The 23251-nt window shown below is 44.8% G+C and overlaps 9 protein-coding genes across 9 annotated transcripts; 5 read left to right on the top strand and 4 right to left on the bottom strand.

Moving 5' to 3' along the window:
• Positions 1–148: 148 nt before the first annotated feature.
• BO79DRAFT_276182 (uncharacterized protein) lies at positions 149–1759 on the bottom strand (the record flags this gene model as incomplete). The annotated part of the gene is made up of 4 exons (XM_025687730.1): positions 149–948; positions 997–1089; positions 1137–1602; positions 1667–1759. The coding sequence occupies 4 exons, from the start codon at positions 1757–1759 to the stop codon at positions 410–412; spliced, it is 1191 nt and encodes a 396-aa protein (XP_025534882.1). The 3' UTR covers positions 149–409.
• A 1290-nt stretch (positions 1760–3049) lies between these two features.
• Positions 3050–5017, top strand: BO79DRAFT_203417 (cytochrome P450; the record flags this gene model as incomplete). Its single annotated transcript, XM_025681721.1, has 3 exons — positions 3050–3169; positions 3225–3718; positions 3770–5017. The coding sequence occupies 3 exons, from the start codon at positions 3050–3052 to the stop codon at positions 4836–4838; spliced, it is 1683 nt and encodes a 560-aa protein (XP_025534881.1). The 3' UTR covers positions 4839–5017.
• Positions 5018–5315: 298 nt separating this feature from the next.
• BO79DRAFT_290736 (NADH:flavin oxidoreductase/NADH oxidase) lies at positions 5316–6690 on the top strand. Its single transcript, XM_025688921.1, has one exon. It carries the CDS (start codon positions 5415–5417, stop codon positions 6660–6662), a length of 1248 nt encoding a protein of 415 aa, XP_025534880.1. The 5' UTR covers positions 5316–5414; the 3' UTR covers positions 6663–6690.
• A 149-nt stretch (positions 6691–6839) lies between these two features.
• Positions 6840–9022, bottom strand: BO79DRAFT_240710 (amine oxidase; the record flags this gene model as incomplete). Its single annotated transcript, XM_025685052.1, has 3 exons — positions 6840–8429; positions 8487–8918; positions 8972–9022. The coding sequence occupies 3 exons, from the start codon at positions 9020–9022 to the stop codon at positions 6840–6842; spliced, it is 2073 nt and encodes a 690-aa protein (XP_025534879.1).
• Positions 9023–9157: 135 nt separating this feature from the next.
• BO79DRAFT_130272 (uncharacterized protein) lies at positions 9158–9420 on the top strand (the record flags this gene model as incomplete). Its single annotated transcript, XM_025677971.1, has 2 exons — positions 9158–9190; positions 9271–9420. Coding segments are annotated over 2 exons (183 nt in total), but the record flags the coding sequence as incomplete, so codon positions are not given.
• A 628-nt stretch (positions 9421–10048) lies between these two features.
• On the top strand, positions 10049–10929 carry BO79DRAFT_159330 (uncharacterized protein; the record flags this gene model as incomplete). Its single annotated transcript, XM_025678945.1, has 3 exons — positions 10049–10092; positions 10158–10614; positions 10699–10929. 3 exons carry the CDS (start codon positions 10049–10051, stop codon positions 10927–10929), a joined length of 732 nt encoding a protein of 243 aa, XP_025534877.1.
• Positions 10930–12530: 1601 nt separating this feature from the next.
• BO79DRAFT_159296 (4-hydroxybenzoate octaprenyltransferase) lies at positions 12531–13628 on the bottom strand (the record flags this gene model as incomplete). The annotated part of the gene is made up of 1 exon (XM_025678943.1): positions 12531–13628. The coding sequence occupies one exon, from the start codon at positions 13626–13628 to the stop codon at positions 12531–12533; it is 1098 nt and encodes a 365-aa protein (XP_025534876.1).
• Positions 13629–15066: 1438 nt separating this feature from the next.
• On the bottom strand, positions 15067–16775 carry BO79DRAFT_221965 (putative carboxylesterase; the record flags this gene model as incomplete). Its single annotated transcript, XM_025683542.1, has 4 exons — positions 15067–16086; positions 16143–16154; positions 16200–16487; positions 16551–16775. The coding sequence occupies 4 exons, from the start codon at positions 16773–16775 to the stop codon at positions 15067–15069; spliced, it is 1545 nt and encodes a 514-aa protein (XP_025534875.1).
• A 2363-nt stretch (positions 16776–19138) lies between these two features.
• On the top strand, positions 19139–20425 carry BO79DRAFT_232701 (uncharacterized protein; the record flags this gene model as incomplete). Its single annotated transcript, XM_025684249.1, has 4 exons — positions 19139–19426; positions 19529–19905; positions 19964–20028; positions 20094–20425. 4 exons carry the CDS (start codon positions 19139–19141, stop codon positions 20423–20425), a joined length of 1062 nt encoding a protein of 353 aa, XP_025534874.1.
• Positions 20426–23251: the final 2826 nt, after the last annotated feature.

Below are 23251 nucleotides of genomic sequence, written 5' to 3'. Positions count from 1 at the left end.
GAAGTAGCCTGTCTAGTTCTCTTAATACCAGTTCCTGATGATCCTATATATCACGGTTATCAGCCACTAAGCCTAAAGCGGCACCCAATGTCCGCGGACTTAAGCCGGGTGTTTGGCGCAGTCCATCCATTCTTCACTTCATCCTTCTGTCTGTGCTGGAGATATGCTATCCCCGCGTATATCACATATGGCATGTCGCGTCTTAACTCCGATCCCGATAATTTAATACCGAGAGATTCGCCTATCTAGTGATCATCTGGATCTTTAGCGACCTCTGTGGTCTCCGACCACCACTACCTCTTACTTATGATCCGAACATCATCATGAGATCCAGGTAGATCAACGATATATATCTGAACCCTTCCCTGCCAACATGATTGAGAGAAACAGCAATAAGCAAGCCTAGGCCTCATTGACGGTGATTCGCCGCTGCCGTGGGGGCTTTCAACAAAGTATGGTAATCGATATCGCTGTTAAAGCTGGAGAGTCCGGAGTCACCGTTGGAAGTGGCAGGGTCCTTCCTAGAGAGACCGAACCATGTTCGCAACCCTGTAATGGTCGCTTGCGGAATAGAGGGTAGTTTAATTTGACGTGTCTGGGTTTTGTTTTCCTCCGCTGGTGACCCCTCTGCTGTGCCACTCGATGAACCCAACACCGCGTTCTTGATTTGGGTGAAGTATTTCTTGAAAGCAGTTGAGACCTCGTTAGATCCGATCAGAGTGGACCGGTAGACGGTGATGGATCCCATGGTGACTCCAATGCATCCCTCCAAATGAAGCCAGAATACCTGCCATGGGTAGTCGAGAAGTCCGTGGTACCACGTGCCTGCGGTGCGAATGATGGAGCATGTGCACATGAAGACCGAGAGACACAAGAAGCATCCAAGACCTAATTTTGTCAAGGTTCGCAACTGAACTTTGTAGAGCAATCGCATTGGAATACTAATGACTGGGAAATGTTAGTTATAGCTAATCCTCATCTGGCTAAGTGACATACTCATCATATCAGTGAGCGCGTCCAAGATCGGTGGAAGCCAGACCATTGCGAGGACCGTGCTGTTCGGGACGGGTAAAGAGGGGAAGCATTTTGCTTCACATGGTTAGTGTGAGAGATTATCGCTGACGAGGGATCCCTACAGATTGCCTTCATTCCTGTATACGGACAAGGAACGATCGGTGCGACAAAGGCGCTCAAGATCCACGAAATAAAGGATAATCCCACAGTGCAACGGTAATAAAGGATAAACCAGCGTGACATCCCCACTAGGAGGGGGTGGAAAAATGCCAGGTAGCACCACTTGACGGCAAAGACTGTGGTCCAGAGAAGGACTATAAAGGCGATATTAAAGCCATAATCTTTCGCATGTTCTTCTAAATGTGAGGCGAGAAAGAGAAGTGCGTCAACATTTCCTTCCAATGCTGCCATCTGAAAGTAGATGGTGTATGCACGGAGAAAGCCCAGTACCGTTCCTATCAGCAGCGTGGTAAAAGCAAAGCTAAGGAATGCATCGTCCAAATAGAGGCGTCGTCGGGTGAAGAGTCGGATGAAGATGCGGCCAAGAAACGACAGTGATGCTAACGCGAAGAAAATTCCAACGGCTATCTGGTATTCATACATATCTGGTTAGAGTTACGCCTTCGGATAATTATGCTTGAAATAGCCTTACCCCATATTGCCGCTGGGTAATCCGACCGATATCACCTATGACCGGCGGGGCCTGGGAAGCTTGACTAGACGTGGAATTTAGTGAGATGTCCATCTTGACACCTTCCCAAATGACTTGGGCATATCATATACAGGTGTACATGCACTTCTTGATGCACCTCTCCGACGGGAACACCGCTTTATGTATAGCTGAACTGTCAGACCCTGTGGTTGCACGAGTGTCTGGGTTGGATGTGCGGGGACTTGAGCGGCTCACTGAATTTCCTCCCACATACTCAATGCTGACTGCATTTTATCGACCTCACGAGGATGTAATGCCTCCCAAAAGAAGCAAGGGGCCCAAGGGTTGCCTTGAGATTCTCAGTCTCCCTTCGAACACTCAGCCTCAATTCCCAGCGCTTTGGACTTAGAAAGTGCGATGTTGGGGTCGATATTCTCTCTCTTCCATTTTTCAAGCGTGCTTAGCAATAGCCGTCTAGCTCTGCCTCTCAAGGACGCTTGTCATCAGTGTGTGGGAACCGATATCCCTACCGAGTCACACTAGCGTCACCCCTGTCTTGAGTGTCCTGGCTACGATGAAGACCACTGCAGTTTCTTATGTCATTATTATATGAATAGCCTACGCAGATACCAGTCGGTATATTTTCCCTTCATATGCAGTTACTCAATTTTTCGTTCCACATTGATCTATACGCACTCTGTTCGTTGGCATGTCATTCTTCACACTTAGTAGCATCGCTCGGGGGTTACGAAGTACTCGTCATGTCTCTGAGCGACAGCATCAGGAGTCGGTAAAGTGCACTGTTTAAATTGCACATGCCATTATCCAACTTATACTACCAATATCGCTCCTTCACGATTGGCATAGCGTTCATATACCACACGACATCTCCCACTCGACGCACCGAGCTGAGATGCTGAGGTGCTGAGCAGTAAGGGCGAGAAACTGCGGCCGTGCTCTGGTATGATACAAGCAAGGGATAATGCAGTCAGGCCACTGACAATTTGATATTTACATCATCTTCACTATCAGTATGGACAAACTGCGCGTTCGAGCAGGCCAACGGTGGTTGTAACTTGGGCTTATTCGAATATCATTCCAGACACAGCCTCTGGCTTACGCTTGAATATCCTCCCGCATATGCTTGGTAGCATTTGAGGCTCCATAAAATGCTATTATAAGCATTGTTGAGGTGTGCTGTACACAGAACCAACGATCGAGGCTGGGAAATGTTGGAGTGTTACACTATTACCCTTTTAGGCAACTGCCCGCCTAATCTCACCGCCTCCTGCCCTGGCCACGATCCCCTTAACACTCCTCCACTAAACCGCTTCCTCCGATTGCCTATCCATGATGGAAGCGAGGGACATCAAGTCTACGCCAATGGCTTCCATCAACATTATTCTGACCATTTGCCTACCGTTTGTAAGCCTCGCCGCGTATGGACTCCATGCGCTTTACCAACACCGTTCCAAAATCAACCGCCTCCGCAAACAAGGAGTGGTAAGCTCAATCTTACCTACGAAGCTTACTATACTATCACTAACACCGTGTTTAGCGCATGCCAGCAGGGTGGAGCTGGCTAACTGGTCACTTGCTGGTTCTTTCAGACTATGTTAATCGTCTACCCGAAGATGCCAATGTTGTGCTTGCGACGCAAGAGCTGGCGTCGGAACATACTGATACAGAGATCTTTCTATTGGATGTCTGGCCTATGTCTCCCGCACAGTATATAGTTTTCTATCCCGAAGCGGCATCACAGGCGACAAATAAATTCAACCTCCCCAAAACAGTCATACAGCCTCGATTCATGCAACCGATTACTGGCGGGCCTAGTATGATCTCTATGGGAAATGCTGAGTGGAAGGCCTGGAGATCAATCTTTAATCCGGGATTCAGTGCTGGCAGCATGCAGGATCTCCTTCCCGAAGTTATCAAGTCGGTTGGTGTCTTTTGTGATAAGTTGCACGAGAAAGCCAATGCTGGGAAATTTTTCGCCTTAGATGACCTAACCACCAGATTAACCATGGATGTCATTCTCAAAGTGACGCTGTTGGTTTACCCTTCCCCCCATTGTATGGCAAATGTTAACGAGGAGACTAGTGACGCGGACCTTGATCATCAGAATTCCGATAATATCATTGCAACTGCTCTTGGCCACATTACCAAATGGCATTCTTTTTGGGACCCTCGCATACGAGCACACCCACTTCGGCCTATTGTTCAGGGATATTACGGTCGCGTTGTGAACAAATGCATTCGAAAAGCTCTGCATGAGCGATTCTCCGAGATGAAGCAAGCCAAACGGGATGATTCGTCTCGTTCTAAGCGAGCCAAATCCATCCTTACTCTAGCCTTGGAAGCATATTTAGAGAGTAGAAACGAAGGAATCACTGACGCTACAGAGTTAGACGACCGCTTCGCAGAATACGTGACCTATCAGATTCGATTGTTCCTCTTTGCCGGAACTGATACCACTTCGAGCAGTATCGCTTACGTGTATCACATGTTATCTAAACACCCTGAGGCTTTGGCTCGAGTGCGGCAAGAACATGACCACATATTTGGGCCAGATCCTTCAGCTGCGGTTCAGCTACTCCGCGAACAACCTTCCTTGCTCAATCAATGCTCATATACAATGGCAGTTATCAAAGAAACCCTTCGGCTCTACTCCCCAGCAGGCACTATGCGTCAAGGCGCCGATGGTTTGTCACTTACTGACAGACACGGCAACCAATACCCCTTGGCAGATGATTTCAGCGTCACCATCTTACACCAGGCGACGCATCTCAACCCAAGGGTATGGCCACGAGCGAGAGAATTCCTCCCAGAGCGCTGGCTCGTTGACCCAGGCCACGAACTTCACCCCGACCCGGCAGCCTATCGTCCGTTCGAGCTGGGACCACGCAACTGCATTGGCCAGACTCTTGTCTACAACGAGATGCGGACAGTCTTAGTGATGACCGCCCGGACATTTGAGATAAAGCCAGCCTACGATGAATTGGATGCGATGAAGGCAAAACAGAGGGGCTGGTTTGATCACATTGCTGAGTCTGTAGGCTTTCATAACAAGAAGCCTAAGCTGCTGCACGGCGAAAGGGCATATCAGTCTGAGAAAGCTGGCACTCATCCAGTAGATGGATATCCGTGCCGTGTAACGTTGGTGACTTAGATCCAAAAGAGACAATGTATTAATCTTCCCTGCACGCGAAATGGTGATAGCTTGGGGCCTTTGCTCGAAAGTTGTAGCATTAGCCACACGCAGCCACATTATTAAATTGCATCCAAGAAGACTTCAGAGCTAATATGCTCGGAGTCAAATGAGACATAACAATTAAGCGCCCCAACAATGGTTGTGCCAAGTTATAGATTGGACGCAGGCAAAGTAGAACGTAATATTTACTCTGAATTCTCGGTAGTATATGCAGGTTGCTCTATGACTAGTGCCGGGCTCTATCCTGACCCAATTACATCTTCCAAATACCCCATGCAAGCAACTGTCTACCATGGCGTGATCGCGCATTATTAATCCGTGGATTTATAATCACATTCAATAATCCCTGCAACAATAACAGTTGCAAGGAGACTTATATCATTTCCAGCGTAGGTCTTCGCAAATAGCGAGATTGGTATATGAATTGAGTTCCATCATTCTTCTCACGCGCGAATAGATTCAAGAAACCGATCAACGAAACCGAATCGCACCCTTCCCTACCCTCCATCGCCGCCAAAAGCCCTAACCACAACAATGCCCACCACCCAAACCCCAATCGACAACCCTCCCGCACAAGGAATCTCCTACTACACACCAGCACAAACCCCACCAGCAGGAACCCAACTAGAGGGCACAACCAAGCTCTTCACCCCCCTGACCATCCGATCCCTCACCCTTCCCAACCGCCTCTTCCTCGCCCCTCTCTGCCAATACTCCGCAAAAGATGGCTACGCCACCGACTGGCACCTAACCCATCTAGGCGGTATCCTACAACGCGGCCCGGGCCTCGCAATCATGGAATCAACCGCAGTGCAGAAAGTAGGCCGAATTACACCCCAAGACCTTGGCCTCTACGAAGACGGGCAGATCGAGCCTCTTAGACGAATCACCGAATTCGCCCATAGTCAGAGCCAGAAGATAGCTATTCAGCTAGCGCATGCAGGCCGCAAGGCTAGCGCTGTTGCTCCATGGCTAAGCGTCAATGCCATGGCTGTGAAGGAGGTTGGTGGATGGCCAGATGAGATTGTTGGGCCTTCGGCGATTGCGCATGAAGAGGGGGTTAATGCGGTTCCGAGGGCTTTGAGTGGGGAGGAGGTTGAGGAGCTGGTTAGGGACTTTGCAGGGGCTGCGAAACGGGCTGTCAGGGCGGGGTTTGATGCGATTGAGGTTCATGCGGCGCATGGGTACCTCCTGCATCAGTTTCTCAGTCCTGTTAGTAATCGGCGAACGGATCGGTATGGAGGGAGCTTTGAGAATAGGATTAGGCTATTGCTCGAGGTGTGCGACGCTATTAGGGGTGTAATCCCGGATACAATGCCTCTTCTTGTGCGCATCAGTGCGACGGACTGGTTTGAGTTTGATGAGGGGTTGAAGAAGGAATTCCCGGAGAGTTGGACGGTTGAGCAATCTGTTCGGCTCGCTCCTATCTTGGCTGATCATGGGGTGGATTTGGTGGATGTCAGCTCGGGTGGGATTCATTCCAAGTCTGCCATCGCTATCAGGTCTGGTCCTGCTTATCAGGTGCATTTGGCGCATGAGGTTAAGAAAGCAGTTGGTGACAGGCTGCTGGTCACCGCTGTTGGAGGAATCAAAACAGGAAAGCTTGCTGAAGAGGTTGTGCAATCTGGGATCGATGCGGTGCTAGCTGGTCGCTGGTTCCAACAGAACCCTGGGCTTGTTCGTGCGTTTGCGAATGAGTTGGGGGTGAAGGTGAGGATGGCGACGCAGATTGACTGGAGCTTTGAAGGTCGTGGCAAGGGAAGAAAGAACGGGTCTTTATAGAGTGTTTGTATAGAGTCATTACTGCGTCATGGGGAAATATACGGGGCCTCTGAAGACGTAACTGCTTGGGGAATTTTGGCAAGTATGTCATCGATCAAGGGCGTTCCATAGCATCTATATAGAGGGAGACTTTATTGCTACATCGGCCACTGCAAGCTGGCTCTATAAATAAGGATACTACAGATTGCAACAACCCGACCTGGAGTCAACATCATCCCCTCCCTCAACCAAGACACTCCGGTTTCTCTCCTGCGTTGAGATTGCGACATCGAGGCCAGGATTACCGGTAAAGAAATTGACCGGTTTAAGACCAACTACCATCTTGTCCGAGGGCATGACGGGCCAGTCTTCAATTCGGGGGTTGTGGGTCGATCCGAAAGTGTGCCAGATGACAATATCCTTATTGCGCACCGATGAATGCTCAGTTCCAGCTCGCTTAGCAATCGCTGAAGCAATACCGTCGCCACCTAGTGACTGCATAGTGTGACGGCCAGAAGGGAAGTGTTCTTCTTCTGTGTACCGCGTAACCCAGACGGCGTGCTGTCCAAACTCTGAGCGCCTGGCATGGTATGAATCCGGGTGTGCAAGGAGCATTTGACTATAGGCAGGAAGTAGCTTAAAGCCAACTGGGGTTCCAGTCACTGGATTGATAACGTTCTCATTGATGATCTTGAATGTGCGGTTCTTGGTGATATCAAGGTCCAAGCCGCTTTCTTTCTCCACGATGGAGGAGCGCGTGACGTATCCGACGCCGAAGGGGTTTCTATGCGAGTCAATTTGTTCTTGAGATTTACCGGTATGGTCAAAGCTGTGCACGTCGACAGGCATAGCATGGGATTCTTCGACCTGCAGAGAATTGCTATGACCATCGATCGCGGGATCCATACGCAGGGAGAATAAATGCTGATGATAGGGGGCTAGAACGCCAGGCGCGACAATGGTACCCCACGGTACTTTATCACCAATATCAATCGGTGCGGTTGAAAGAATTCCAGTAGCGCGTACTTCGTAATGAATCGACGCATCCTGACCGAATTGGAAAGCGAAGATATATTCGTAATTGCTAACGGTGATGATGGTTTGCAGGACAAGGATCCGCGAGCGCGTCACCACCGCATTTCTCGTCCGGTAGTTTGTGTGTTTCCACAAAATGCCGTCATCTTCCTCATGACAGCAGACTACGTTCGGAAGCTTCAATGGGTCCCCTGCAGTAGTCGTGTGCCAGCCATCAAAATACTTGATGTGACCCAAGCAGTCACAACCCAGACAAAGGTTGTTAGCATTGATTCCCGCCCCGTCATTGCCAAGATCAAATGCCCCCTTGCGAGGGTAAGGGGCTCGCGGGTCGCCATAAGGCACAAACATTTCTGCAAGGGACAAGCGGTAGAAGAGGCTTCGGCCATCGTAGCGAATGTCGTGAAGGGTGAGGCCTTCTCGGTAGTTGAACCCGATGTGCATGGACCATTTTTCCCAGTCTAAATGGTTTCCTTGTGTCTTGAATGAGGGACCTTCCGGCTGTACCACTTGGTATGGCTTTGTAGTTGTTCGCGGTGAAGCTCTCAATCCAGGACTGTATTCAATTTCTGCGCCATGAATTTTGCGGCGATCGAATGGTTCCGGCTTGTCGTGAATGCGATCGTCTGGACCAGAAGGAAGTTGATACGTCTTGGTGACTTTCAAGTCTTCCGATACTTCCGCGCACAAATCTAGAGGATAGGCATAGTAATTGGCATCGGCGTCATCCACCAAGCGCATGTAGAACCAACACTATATACCTGGTTAACATCCAGCCGTTGTGCACTTTGATCAATATGATGTATTTACCATGGTAGTCCGTTGTGAAGTGTCCTTGGTGCCATCTGTGGCATATGCCCACGACTCCACAACAACGGTAGCACCGTCCGGCAGTTGCAAGCGAGCGATTTCTTCCTGAACTTTCGGATCTGACAAGCACGCCTTCTCGGCAGCTTTCATGTAATCAGAGTCGATGTACGGATGCCTTCCGATCAGATGTTCCTTCTTAAGGATCGTAGAGTCCTCCAGGTCGACTAGGAGCTCAATAAATTGATTGGCGCAAGAACCTCCGGGAAGGACTACTTGGACACGAGCAACTCTCGCGGGTCTTTTCGGTGCACTCTTTCCTCTATGGACTTGCTCCAAAAAGGGAACCATATCTGTCTTTGGGGGTTCATTCAGAGTAATCACTCGGAAGTTTGGGGGTTGTCCGGGAAATGCATCGCGTACAACAGCCGCAGCCTGAGACCACTGTCAGAAATCTCTCTTCCTAAGGTTTTCGTTTGTTTCCATACTTTTGCGATCTCTCTTGGATTCAAAGGGTCAAAGGGGTGGGGAACCGACATAGCTAAGGCTGAAATAGTGACAACCTCTCACGGAATATTAGCAGTGGGATTTGGAATTGGTACAAAATATGTGAGGTGTAGTCTGACTTATATGCTTGAGCTGTTAAATTCTGCAACAATGTGCGGAGATAAGCAGAGTCTTGGAATGCCCAGAAGAATTCCCCAAAGGTTAGGTTTAGGCGACACTGCTGCTCCGTGGCATTAAGTTCCGCATCCCGCTTCCATGAAGGTAAGGATTAACCGGGCAGGGCCGACCGACTCTCGCACCGACCTTCCGGCATGACCCTAACAGTAATTTTAGGCGCGGCGTGCGTCTAGATATGCTGCCATGGTCGCTAAAGTATAAGGCTAGCCGAGTAATCACGACCAACTGCTTATCTTCAGCTCTTCCGTGCGGGGTCGCTTCGATAAAGTACTATTGCCCAGTCACTGCCATATGCCAATATGCGAGCGAAAATTGAAGTAACATGTAAACAATACTTGAGCCACGTCTTGCAAGCAGCGCTATTGTAATGGATGACTACATCTGAACGATCTCTCCAGGTATGACAATGGTACCGGTCATTGAATACTAGATAAGAAAAGAAGGATGAAACGGTGCTTGCATTTCTTCTAGATATATTTGAGCCCGTCTTAGCCTCACCCGAAGGCATTGCGTAATGCATTTCCCTGCGAGCCTCACAGTTGATTGCTGATGCGGATATTACTTATAACCCATCAGCTTAGTGCTTACTTCATTCTATAACCAGTCTCCAATGAATGTCAGCAGCGGCTTGTAAATATCACTTCAGCAATCCATTTCATACCCACTATTCACGACTGCATTCGATACCAGCTGCTTACAAAGTGTTTACTTCCGTCCTCGTTCCCGCCCCTAGTCAGATCAATGTCATACTTGTCTCCTCCATACGGTGCCACATGTTAGTAATGCCATATAACTAACAGGCCAGACCCTGATATGACCCCATGTGCATCTACAATTCAACAAATGGGCCGAGCTGAAGGGAAATCCAACCCTTCACCATCATGACCTCGACTGAACTCCCTTCCGATCCTTCTATCCAAAGAGGGTACGTACATACTTTGATATTCACTCCATCCAATGCATGCATTCTTATTAACCAGGAAGCTATAGCTTCAACGGAGCAATCATCACCCAGGAGCGTCACATCCCACCCTTTGTCTTCGCTTTTGAAATCACCTTCCACCTTGACAAGTGGCCTGCTTTCCTCAAGAACGTCAAGCCCCCAAAGCATTTCCATCCACATCAGGAAGAGTACATAGAAGTCCTGGAAGGGGAGTTGTGCGTCGATGTTGGGAATCAACAGTACACACTGACCCCCAAGAGTGGACGATTCTGCATCCGCCCCTGGATTGATCATCGATTGTATCCGCCTTTAATTCCTGCACAGCAGCGATCAAACGATGATATGACATCATCTGGGGGTGATGGAATAATACGGTTTCTATTATCGGGGCAGGATACTGTGGAGACATTCAAGTTGGATATATTGTTTTTCATGAATTGGTATGGATATCAGGAGGAGACTGTAGTTGTGGGGAAGAATGTCGATATTTTACAGGTCATGTCGGTGAGTTTGTTTCCTTAAATGTTCCCTTTCACACTGTTTATGCTAAGCTTTGGCTGACTGAGTTGATTGTTACCATCTTGACAGATGTTCGATGCTGGGGGCTCCTATCTCTCACTGCCGGAGTGGGTGCCCTTCGGGTCAGTCATAGCTATGGGGATGGGGATTACGCTCGGCCGCTGGCTGGGTAGCTTACTTGGGTATCAGCCTTACCACCGTAAATGGACCCGGGGCAGTGATTGGGATCTAGCATGCGATCGTATGGAAAAGTCTTTGTTTCAAAGGCGGTTTGCTATAAGGGAGAAGAAGATCGATTGATCCAGTGTTTAGCTCGTTATTTACAGCGTACGCATTGCTCAATGGAAGAACTAGTCATCCAGTATATCCACTTTCATAGCTATGAATGTGTACAGTAGTATGTGTCTGCAATTTGACCAGTCAAATAAATCAGCTGACCAAATTCATCATAGACATACGTCCATACTTCTGAAAGCAATACGCATGTCCAGAATCAGCGAATGCATCCTACACAGTGAAGAGATTCCAAGGGTATTGCTGAAAAGGCTTTTCCTCATGGAGAGGCACCATTGCAGGATAAACTACTCGACAGCTGCACCATACTTCGACTGCTCCCCGAGTTTGTAATCACGCCAAGATTCAGTCTACTCGACCGGACGAATAGGGACCAAGAGGAATACCCTACACACGATCCTCCCGCTCCACATGTCTAATCACCCGGAAAGAAGACCCTATCGTCGCTAGGGCAGGGCACAGTGGGGGGGTGGAGATCCCACACGATGTGAGTCTGATAAAATCAACCCGATTTGTCTGATCGACTAGACCACCCCACTAATATGCGACATCAATGCTCAGGAGCATACCTTACAGCAATGGAATTTCATTAAGAGGGTAGGAAAACGTTCTCAGGCAGCATACGACACCAGAAAGGCCCCCACACCTGATACATTTTTTCATTTGTATCTGCGACTTGCGCACCGGATACACCGGAAGATGGGACAATAATTCTCAAGATGACATGCCGCGGCTTAATGATGCCATGTGAACTTTCGACTAGGTATTACGGTGTTTTTGCGTCCATCGGGGAGGATTATGACGGTAATGGCCCCTAGTTAGTTGATAAACAGTCTCAAAGGTGTATTAGCGCTTCAGGAGATTACAAAGGACAAAGCGCGGGTGGGATGTGCGAATATCTCTTCTAAGGAAGAGGTAGATGTACCTTGGCCATTCACCAAAGTGCATTTACGCGGTGGGTTCGCCATCCCGGCTTGGAAGGTGGTCCAGTCAACCATTGATACCAAGCCATAATAGAAGAGCTGCAAGGCTGGGCGATCTCAGGAAGGTATCCAATTCCTGGCATGTTGAGGCACACGTCAAACTGCCGGGCATAACGCCATAGTTATCCAATCCAACTGCAGTCTTGAGCTGGCGCTGAGCGAACGTTCCAGCACAATTAATGCAGCCAAGAATTCTCATCATGATGCGCCAGAAGGTTAGGAAGTATCACCTGTGGGCTTTCCTATGTCAGTGGCTGTCTGAAGCCGAGAAACGATGGCCGCTGCCTCCAAGCTGATGGCAGAAGCCGTCACACGACATGTAAGAGCGTTGCCCCGTTACGAAGTATCTTAGTAAGATACATAGAAATACTCAGGCTTAGAAGCTCGCCATATCACAAGGAAAGAAGGCTGGCCTTCAGTTTCCATCTCTGCCAAGTCCTACGTTGTATTATTAGACGTCACAAAACAGCGAGCAAGACCTCCAACAACTTCTAGCTTTGTACCCACTAACTAATCAGACTAGAGCTACTCTAGTGTACAGGCTGAATTATGTCTACTCTCGGCGGCCCGCACCCGCAAAAATCGTCGGACCCTGAGCGGGAGTGACCTCGACATCGCAGGAAGCTAAAATCTGACCTGCTTTGAATATTCCACCAACAACCCAATCATGATAGTGCCCCCAGTCCACCAGAAGCCGTTGCTGAACCACCACCAACAGCTCCGACTATCCTGCAGATCTACATACCAGACCATGAGAAAGAGAGACACACTAGACCCGCACACAGCAAAAAGGTAATACGATGTCCCTAGCCCACTTGCTCGGCCAGCTTCCACTAGGAGGCCGGTCATGAGCATCAGGACGGGCCACAGCACCGCCTTGGTGTGGTCTTGCAGCAGCACTGCTAAACTTTTGATCCCAACTTTCAGATCGGCTTGAAGGTCCTGATGCGCGTATATTGTATCATAAATGAGGACCCACAAAGCAGTTCCTGCTACGAGGAAGATGACCGAAACGTTAACGGCGAGACCGGCCGCCTCTGGGGAGTAAGACACGGGCTGCACTCCCATAGCCACCTCGCCCATGACCACACCCCATGCGAGGCAAAAGCCCAGCACGAGCTGTGGGAACCGAGTGTGCCTTTTAGCGAACGGATAGTAGGTCGTACTGATGATGTTGGGTAAGGCGTATAGACCGGAAGTCGAAACTCCTAACGGCATAGATGCCAAAAATATGACAGCACCTAGCACCTGAGTGGATCCGAAGATAATAGCCGCTTTTGGTGTGATGGCCCCACGAGGGATTGGTCTTTTTCGTGTCCGTTCCACTTGAGCGTCCAAGGGTGCGTCGATCAGATCGTTCCATGTGTGAGCTGCATTGGAGAAGAAGAAGCTGCCCCCAAAGATCGCAATGCTGGTTCGCAAGACGTGCTCTGCTGGAGCTTGCATTTTGATTGCAGCATGCAGGATGCCAAATGCGTGGGGGAAGTAAATGAGCAGAAGGGCGGCTGGAGGCCACAGCCGGACGAGCTGGACATATGGCAACCAGGCGGACGGGAACATTCGGAGGACACCAGACTTGTCGTTACCTCCGTACTGAGCCTCCACATTATTTTGTGCCTTCAGTGGAGTGGCTGTTTGTTGGTCTCCTGCAGGTCTCTCCTTGCTTTGGACTTGTAGTAGCCTTCCAGGAATGCTGGACTGGGTGGTAGAAGATTTTGGCATAATTGTCAGATACTCAAAGATGTTGAAATATGTTGGCTTCTTTCGAGCCGATGTGCGTGTGAGGTGCCAACGACCGAATTCAACAAAATGAATGTATTCTCCGAAAGGTGAGAAACTTGATATCCCAGAAGGCACCCAAAGGCAGGTGCCGTATGCCAGTTTATATAGCTGCAAATGTCCTTCAGTACATGCTTATTCTGAAGTAAGAACTCGCCCGAATTCCGTCTTTTCATTGTCATACTACTGCTTGGAATTTCCTTTACTACATTCTGCTCACGTATTACTCAAGGGGCATGCAAAGGATCAGTCACTGCCTTGCCAGTCCGATCTTTCTAGTCTAGCCGAACTCGATGCTGACAGGTCCGGAGCCCACCGAAGTGATGAGTGGCCGCATTGAATTAGCGTAGCGTTTAACGTAAAGTTGATACTCGGCCAAGCTGACATTGTGCTCAGGCCCCTCCGTATTCCACGATACACCTGCACCTTTGCGCTGATAAACATTGTACTCAGCAAGGCTGACCTGTCTTTAGTGTGGGCCCGAGATCATGTTCGTATATCGTATGCCATTCCTTGGTTGCCACTGACTTAGTGCTCACGGGAGTCACGTTACGACGTGAATGTCAGGCACCTAGTAATTGCGAATCTACTTCGCTTTCCCTGTTTGCATGACTGGATCTTGTATATAGTCTTATTTGCTTGAGGCGGTTATTTCCATTTCTCGGAGTATATGGTCTCGTAGCCGATAAGGCGAGAGACTAAGACTTTCATAAGCATTTCTTCAATATTATGTATGCTGTATTACTCTCCTCTTGGAGAGCTTTCAGAAGACTGAATTATGTCTTGACAATGATGTGGTGTACATTAATAGTAGATATGATATGTATATTCACCTCGTCTTGACGAGGAGTATTTTCTATTGAGAAAACTGATAATAGTTCTGTTAGAGTCACAATATCGTATTATACGCGGTCATCACTATTATGGGATAGACCGTTGATATTAGATATTTGACGAAGGTGCAAGCGAGAGAGTGAGTATATATTTCATGTATTCAACACTATCTGCAACAGGGACACATTCCGTGCCTGCCCGTGTCTGCATACACAATTTCAATGCCATAGAAAAGCTCGTAATGCATAGCCCAATGAATGTCTGAGATCTGATTCACAATAAGCCCACACCTTCCATAGGTCCCCGTTCAGGCGTCTCGAACTCGTCGTTTATACCTTATCCGGATATCATGTCAACTAGTATACATTTTGTATTCTCGCGCAGTAATGGTACTATAAAGCATAGAAAACTTCAACATGATACAATCATATGACATACAGAGGAGAGGTGAAGCGCGGGGTTGAAAGGAAGTCTATAATTGAATCGCCCAGTGACATAAGATATACAGGCATTGAATTGGGAACGATGATCAACAACCTCAAGGTCATCAGATCTCCATCTCCGGCGCGAGTCCTCTCCACATAGAACACCGATTCGCCTGCTGCCCTGGAATTGGCTCCATCGCGGTACTATTTTTCTGTATCTTGAGCCGCTGTGCCAGGTCGGGCATCCACGGTTCCCAGCGTGGTGTGTGGCCACGTCTGAGGGGATTTGGATCCAACACCTTCACGAAACTGATCCAATAGTCCATTACAGTAGCGACGACGTTGGCATTGATCCCGTTGTAGCTTGTGGTCTCACTATCACCAGCAAAGCCCACACCAAAAATAGCGCTAATCTCGAATATATGTGGCACGCCCAGGCCTTCATCGATCAACTCTGGGGCTCGAACGTTGTATCGGTAGTTCCAAACCCGATCGGCCATTGACGCTGCAATGGAGTTTCCGGGGCACGTAAAAGTGGCGTCGCCATAGGCGGCGGATGCGGACAGGAAATAGGCTCCATGGTCTGCTACGGGACGCATACGGGGATATGCAGCCATGATGGTGGACATGTTGGTAGGAGACAGCCCCGGGTAATTAGCCTGGAGAAACCGAGACATATCTGATGAGTCTGTGGCATTGTATGCAAAGATAGATCCCTCGTTTGTATCGTCGCCCACCAGTACTGGGATTTTCAAGGTTTTGCCCTGGTCAAAGAGCCGATACAACTGATCTTGCACCATCTCACCATCAATGACCGGCAGGAAGTACCACAATGGCAATGGATCAGATGGAGCATTAGGAAATGGGCTCGGCACGTTAGCTTTTTGTATTATAGTGAGGTCCGCAGACTGAAGACAAGCCAACGCAGATGATGAATTAGAGCAGCCGACATCATCCACAAACCGCGTGTACTGGAACTCCATCTCTGCAACTTTGCGCAATGTGGGCCAGAATGGAGGCTCTAGTACTGCACCTGTGAAGAGTCCCTCCTCCCCACCTCCATACCCAGTCATATGATGAGCCACTGAGCCCGCACCGGCGGAATCACCATGGACAACAATGTGGTCTGGATCTCCTCCAAACTACACCGAGAATGTCAGAACATCCATGCGCTATAGCAGCTTTTTCCATGACTCACCTTGTCAATATACTGCTTAATTCATGTGAGAGCCTTCCGCTGGTCCAGCAAACCCACATTTAGGTCTCCCTCCCGCCGAATCTCCTCGCTGGCTAGGAACCCCAGGGCCCCAACACGGTAATTAAAGTTGACAAAGACGAGGCCATATCCCGAGTGCTGGATCACGTCCGTTCCATTAAAATTGGCATTGGAGTTGGATGCATAGCCGCCGCCTTGAATATGCACCCACACTGGCAATTTGGAGAGGGCGGTTGCGTTGGATGGGGCGAACACGTTGATAAACAGACAGTCTTCCCCAACACTTTGGCTTATTTCTTCTCCAACACCGATGCAGGTTGGTCCAAACTAAAGGCCACCGACCTGTGCGTCAGTACGTGCCCTGTTCTGTAGGAGATATAAATCACCTACCTGAAATGCATCCTGAATATATGATGTGCTGATTGGATCAGGCGGTGCTCGGAACCTCTGTTGACCCAAAGGAGGTGCTGCGTATCTCATACCAAGGTATTCATCTACCCCAGCAGGCAGCCGAATACCCCAGTAGCGAGCATAACCCAGGTCGACCTGGGGCTTCCCATTCACGCCGGCGGCACAGGCTCCCAGGAAAAGGACCAGATAGGATTCCCAGTGCATTTGTCTCCTAGAGAAAGGAATTGCGTAACAATTGTCTGCTATTATAATGATGACGATGATGACGATGATGTTGATGATGTTGTGTGCAATGCATGACCATCACTGAGCCCCTTTCTTATGCACGTGATTTATTATTGAAGCAAGGGTTGCTCCAGTCTATTGAATACGATATATCGCCTAGTATGACTGTCAATCAGACATCTACTTGCAAAATGGCTTGCAAATGTTCCTGGGTTTACGGTGTTGGGTTTACGGTGTCTTTAGGAAATACAGTAGGCCCTATGTTCAAACAAGGTTAAGGAGCCCGGGTATACTTCGCGGCGAAGCACTCCCTTGATTGATTACTTCTTGGTTTCTTATTTGATATATAGACGTTCTTTCATCGTAATCTGTACTACCTTCTCAAGTATATCATATCAAGTAAGACTACATATATCAGTATATACTATATCTAATGTCAAGATGTAGGTTTGTATGAAGTAGAATTTTAGTCTATCATGTTTTGAACCATGCAACTTTTGGCAGCCGCTCATGCTGCTGCTCGTACAGAATTTAGACATCTGAATCAACGATGTCTCCCCACAAATCCCCGGCCTCGTATACTATGATGTCGACACAAGACTGAAAAGACGATATTCAGTCATACATCTGGTAAGATAGCTCTGGACGAACACTCCTTTATAACTATGAATACCATCTTTTGGCTTAAATCCTGCACTAGTGAGTTCAATACCAGCATTGCATGCATGCAGCGAGTATAGTGTGGTATGCTTGAGCTAGACAAGCGTCTGCAGCTAGAGTCACTGGCCCCCAAGCTCGAAGATGATGAAGCGATCGGATTGACTACAGGTGGAAAGTTACACTTGGTGCTGAAGCAACGCAGTATTACTCTACTGACGCTCCCAAGTCAAACGTGTAAGACGCGATCATTTCTCCTCGTTTTGCATTGTCGGGATTTTCCTAAGTGGTTCGACGGCTGGCTTCAGATACGCCTCTGAAGACCTCAAGTTACGCGACTGATCACGAACATCTGGTGTTCATGAAATATTCTGACAGTGTGAAGACATGGTCTACGATAGGCTTTCTAGGAGGGAGAAGAAGGGGAGACAACGACAAAACTCATCTTGATAAAGCTATCCATCTATACAGATAGTATGAGAAGGAATCTGCCACTACATGAAAGTCTCCGAGAACCTGACTTCTATGCAGTGCTTTCCCATCGGAGACTGGTATTATCCTGGCGTAATATACTGTAACAGTATCGACTTCACAATACGGCCTCCCAACCTCCAATATTCTGTGTCTTACCCACATCAATGCAGCAACCCAGCTTCGCATTAGCCTGCAGGCCTCTAGTAATTCTACTTCCCTGCAAAGTGACTTACACAAACTATCTCACGCTAGTTTTATGAGAGTCACACTAATTCTCTATTACTATGCTTCGTTCCACCAGTAAAAAACTACCTGTTACCCCCTCCCGAACGCGATCATGGAAAGTCGGCGTTGGAGGTATGGACTCGGGTAATTCCCTCGAAGCAACTGCTAAACTACTATTATCCCAGCCTCCAGAAATTCTGAAGCCTTAATAAGTATGTCGCAGCCATGCTACCATTCGCAGTACTCAACCCCGCTCAATCTTGAGAGTCCAATTATTCTACAGAAGCAAGTTCAATTTGTCGATGGTGCCTACTCTTGGCCCACATGTTCCGACTTCGCAGAGGACTTCTGTCACAATGAGCCGTGCTACTCCTTCTGAGAAGACACCCCGCAGAGAACGCTGCGGGTCGTAAAGATTTTAGCGCAGTGGTTCAAATGTGACTGAGTATTCGATAGGCGTAGCGCTTGCTTCGATGCACTTTACAAGACAACGAACGAATTGACCGCTCGTCATTTATTTTAACCGGGCTGTGCCATTCTGGTTAGCGACAAATCGTACTGAATCAATATCACAGCGGGCTCCTTCTCGCCTCCTAAGTCAGATGTCCCTACCATATATCGCTGAAGTGCTTAGAATCACGGATATCGTTATTTGTGTTCTTGACAGTGGGGTGGATTTGCTACAAGATGTCGAGTTGAACAGCTCATCCCATAAATAGCAGACGGCACCTCCTCTCGCCTTAATTGATCCTAACACTATGTCTCGGGGAGATCACTGCCTAGCTGCATAGCTAAAGCACGTCGCAATTTTAGCTCACTTTTCCCTATCCAATCTTCGGGGCCGGTATCTGCCTACAGCTGTCTTGAAAAGATATAAGACCAAGGATGCGTGACGACCCAGCCTAGCATTGGGGAATATCTCCTCACCCCTGACTTCCATTTCTATACCGCTTTATCGTTTCTAATCTGAAAGAGCCTATTGCACAATGGCATTCCAGGCAGCAACTGGTCTTTCTGAACATTCCCACCATCTCAATGTTATCTTCGTCGCGGTGACGGGGTTGATGACCTTACTATCGACATGCTTGGTAGTTCTCCGATTTATCTCACGCTCCCTCACACTCTCCATAAAATTGGATGACTGGTTCTGTCTTCTTGCTCTGATATTTTCCTATGCGCTCCTATGCACCACTGCTCTCGTCACAACCGTGGGGCATGCGGGCATCCACATCACTCAGTACAAGGACCCCCTTGTGCTAGAAAGATACTTCCAGGTACGCACGTAACACAGGGTAGAGAACGCATTCTTTCATTTCCTTGGACATTCATATTCAGGAATACACCGTAATCTAACATCAGGTGATTGTTTGGTCCAGATTACATTAGCCGATATGGTGATCTACAACGTCAGTGTTGGATTGACCAAAATATCTATATTACTCTTCTATCGGCGAATTTTCTCCGTCAACAAGGCTTTCCTGTTTTGCAATTGGGTGGTCACCGGCCTCTCCGCAGGGGCCTGTATAGCCGCAGTCTCCGGGCTCATCTTCTCCACGAACCCTGTAGATGCACAGTGGAAATTCTGGGAGCCCAGCACGACAATCCACAACAAGAGCTTCTGGATTGCTATGGGTGCAGTCAACATCCTTCTTGATGTAATTATTCTGATCCTGCCACAACCGGTAGTCTGGCGATTGAAGCAGACACGCCGGTGTCGAATTCTGCTTTCTCTGGTCTTCAGTGTAGGTGGATTGTAAGTTCGTCTGATAAACTCACCTAATCCCCTATACTGATAGCTGGTATCCCCTCAGCGTCTGCGTGACCAGTATTGTACGGCTTGTTTATATGGCCACGATTGATGTATCCGATTTGACATGTGCGTGCTCTCCCTTGATTCCTAGAAGAATAGTTGATACTAACCACACTTCCTTGCCGTAAAAGACACTTTCACTGTCCCCGGTATTTGGACCACAGTCGAAACAAACATGAGCATCATTTGTGCTTGCCTCCCAATGATCCCAAGCTTGGTCCAGCATATCCGTGAACCTCGATCGACTAAGGGGACGAGCACAGGCTGGAGTGGCATTACACGCCTCCGCCCTTTTCACAGTTGGAAGTCTGGCTTTGGTGCTCTTGGCTCCGTTCGATACCACGCTGTCGGTTCCAGACATGAACTCTACAATGACATCGAAGCGGCGAGCCCCAAGAGGGCCAACAATTATTGGGGTGATGTGGCCCAAGTCCATGCATATACGAAATTGCAGGGGTATTAAGATCTTGCAAATAGACCGTTGCCCGATATCGGGCTCATTTCATGAACTAGTCTGCGGGTGTGTGGCGTATGCTTGGGGAAGACAGACAGGTACGGCGGGCAATAGCGGCCATCGGGCAATAACGATTTTTGGTGTTTACTGCCAGCAGAATTAGTATATAGCTGATTAGATCATGTAACTTATCTAAATACTTATTTATATAAAGCTGTATATATACTATTAAATAACTTACTTGGCTTTGTTATACAGATAACTACTAATTCTGAATATTATAAAAAGATATAAGTTTTATCCAGAGTATTATATATAGATATTCTATATAATTAGAGTATAAATACTAATACTAGTATAAATACAGATATATTATATAATTAAAAAAATAATTATATTTATTTAGACTTTTTCTATTTATAAATTTTAATTATCTAGTATTTCCTGCCTGGCCGGATAGCAAGAAAATACTAGATAATTATTATTATTAATAATAATAATAACTAGTACCTTCTTAATGTCCGGATTCTCTTTCTTAATTAAAGAATTTAAATATATTAAAAATATTAATATAATAATTATTTCTTTCTTCTTTTTTTTTTTTATAATAATAAAATTTATATAAGAGACCCCCGGTACAGGTAATTTCTTATTAATAATAAATATAAAAAACTAAATTTTCTGTAAGATATCTTATATTAAATTTTAAATAATATAACTGCTACTAGCATCAGGCTATTTATACTTAATATAAATATTATTAAATATATTTAGTAAATAATAATATTCTAGAAAAATATTTTTTATATTATTATAATATCTGGAATACAGGACTGGCGGATATATTTTTTAAGATTATATTAATAAAATATTAATATAATTTATTTAATATATTATAATTTAATAAGTATAAATCCAGTTATATCAGAATTTAATAAATTATATTTTTAGCCAGGCAAATATTTGCAGTTCTATATTAATATATATAAATAATACTAGTTAATCTAGATCTTTTATAAAAATTATAAAATTAGTACTAACCGGGAGTTTTTTATATAATAATATCCAGTATTATTTAAGATTAGGAAAAGCAGGGATAGACGGACAGTAACTAGTAAATATATTAAAAAAAAAATACTAATATAATAATAATAATAATTATTATTATTATTTCTGTATAGATATATTATAAAGTCAGTTTTATTCTATATAATAAAGATAAAATAAATAGATAAAAAATTAAGCTTAGTAATTTATTTTTAATTATCTAATATATACACAGATATAGTGGTTAGTAGTAGTAGTAATAATAATAATAATAATAATAAATATATTAATAAAAAGCAGAGATAAAAAATAAAGATTATTTAATAAATTTAAATTAATATTATATTTATTATTTTAATTATTTATTTTTTATTTTATATATATAAAAATCTTATTATTATAAATCTTACTCTGCTTGTCTTAATTTATTATATAAATTTATAATTCTGTGTGATAGGATCTACTTGTCAGGGTAGAAAGCCTGTTGACTAGGTAAGGAATCAGTCATGAAATACAGTAAATTGATATAATAAAGACAAAGATAGTCTATATCTATGAAATAGACTGATTCTTAGGAGATCAGTAGTCCCTTACAGAGAAATTAATACTTTATAAATATTAATAAACTATAGAACCACTATTAATAATCTTATAATTCTTATAATTATTTTAATATATTATTTTGATACCCAAGGCTCTGACAGTTAAATTATTTTATTATAAATAATATTCTTTTCTGCTGGGATGAGCCATCTGGTTCAGATATTAAAAATAATCTTATATATTTCTAATTCAGAATAATAGTAAATTTATAATAGAAAATAAGGATACCAAAAATACACAGCTGAAATAATATTATATAAGAATTCTAGATAATATTATCAGTATTATATATATTTACTATTATTAGATAGTTTATAAGAGTGCAGAGTTTTTATAATATATTAAGATATAAATATAATATTTTTATTATATATTTTTTTTTTCTACAGCTTTCTTCTTCTTAATATTAAAGTATATAGTCTTCTTTACTGTCTTTTTTATCTTTTAATTATATTTAATTATTTATTTTATATTATTTTTATTATTTTATTATCAGGCATCAGTCTCATTCTCAAATACTTTATAATAATTAAGAGAAAAAAATATTTTATATAAAATATTTCTATTAAAGTCTGTTATAACTTTTATATATACTATTTAAAATATATTAATTATAACTTCAATTCTAAGAAAGATATTTTATATAATATTAATTATTTATTAAATATAAAAATATCTGTTTTATATTACTTCTATTCCAAAGAAAAAAAGACTTATAATCTAGTAGATTTCATATATTCTATATTATAAATATATAATTTATTAATATTTATTAAGTCTGTAACTAGCACTCTAGAAAATACTTATAATCTTGTTAAGATTATTAAATAAATTATTATTATCTTAAAAAAAGAATATTAAGATAATAATATAAAATAAACTATTTATAAAAAAATCTATATTCTTATAAAAGTATTTAATAATATTAAAGATATCTATACTTATAAATTTTTATTAAAGAGTACTAAAACTATAAAGTATATAAGTCTTTATTATAATTCAAGAAATAAGATCTTTATGGTCTTATTATTAATATTTTAATAAAAATTTATTATTAAATATACTAAGTTTATTAAAACTTATTATATTTTATTAACCTAGTTAATTTTTTATTCTGGTCTCTGTACTTTTTCTAAAAATTATTATATTTATAAAATAAAATTATTATTATATTTATTACTAGAT

This window comes from Aspergillus costaricaensis (genome assembly GCF_003184835.1).
Source record: "Aspergillus costaricaensis CBS 115574 unplaced genomic scaffold BO79scaffold_45, whole genome shotgun sequence".
NCBI classification, from domain to species: domain Eukaryota; kingdom Fungi; phylum Ascomycota; class Eurotiomycetes; order Eurotiales; family Aspergillaceae; genus Aspergillus; species Aspergillus costaricensis.
Note: the sequence above shows the minus strand (reverse complement) of the source record. Positions and strands in the feature narration are given on the sequence as shown.

What these genes read in the sequence shown, in the direction of transcription:
- BO79DRAFT_290736 (XM_025688921.1), top strand. Translation starts at nt 5,415, where the DNA reads ATGCCCACCACCCAAACCCCAATCGACAACCCTCCCGCACAAGGAATC.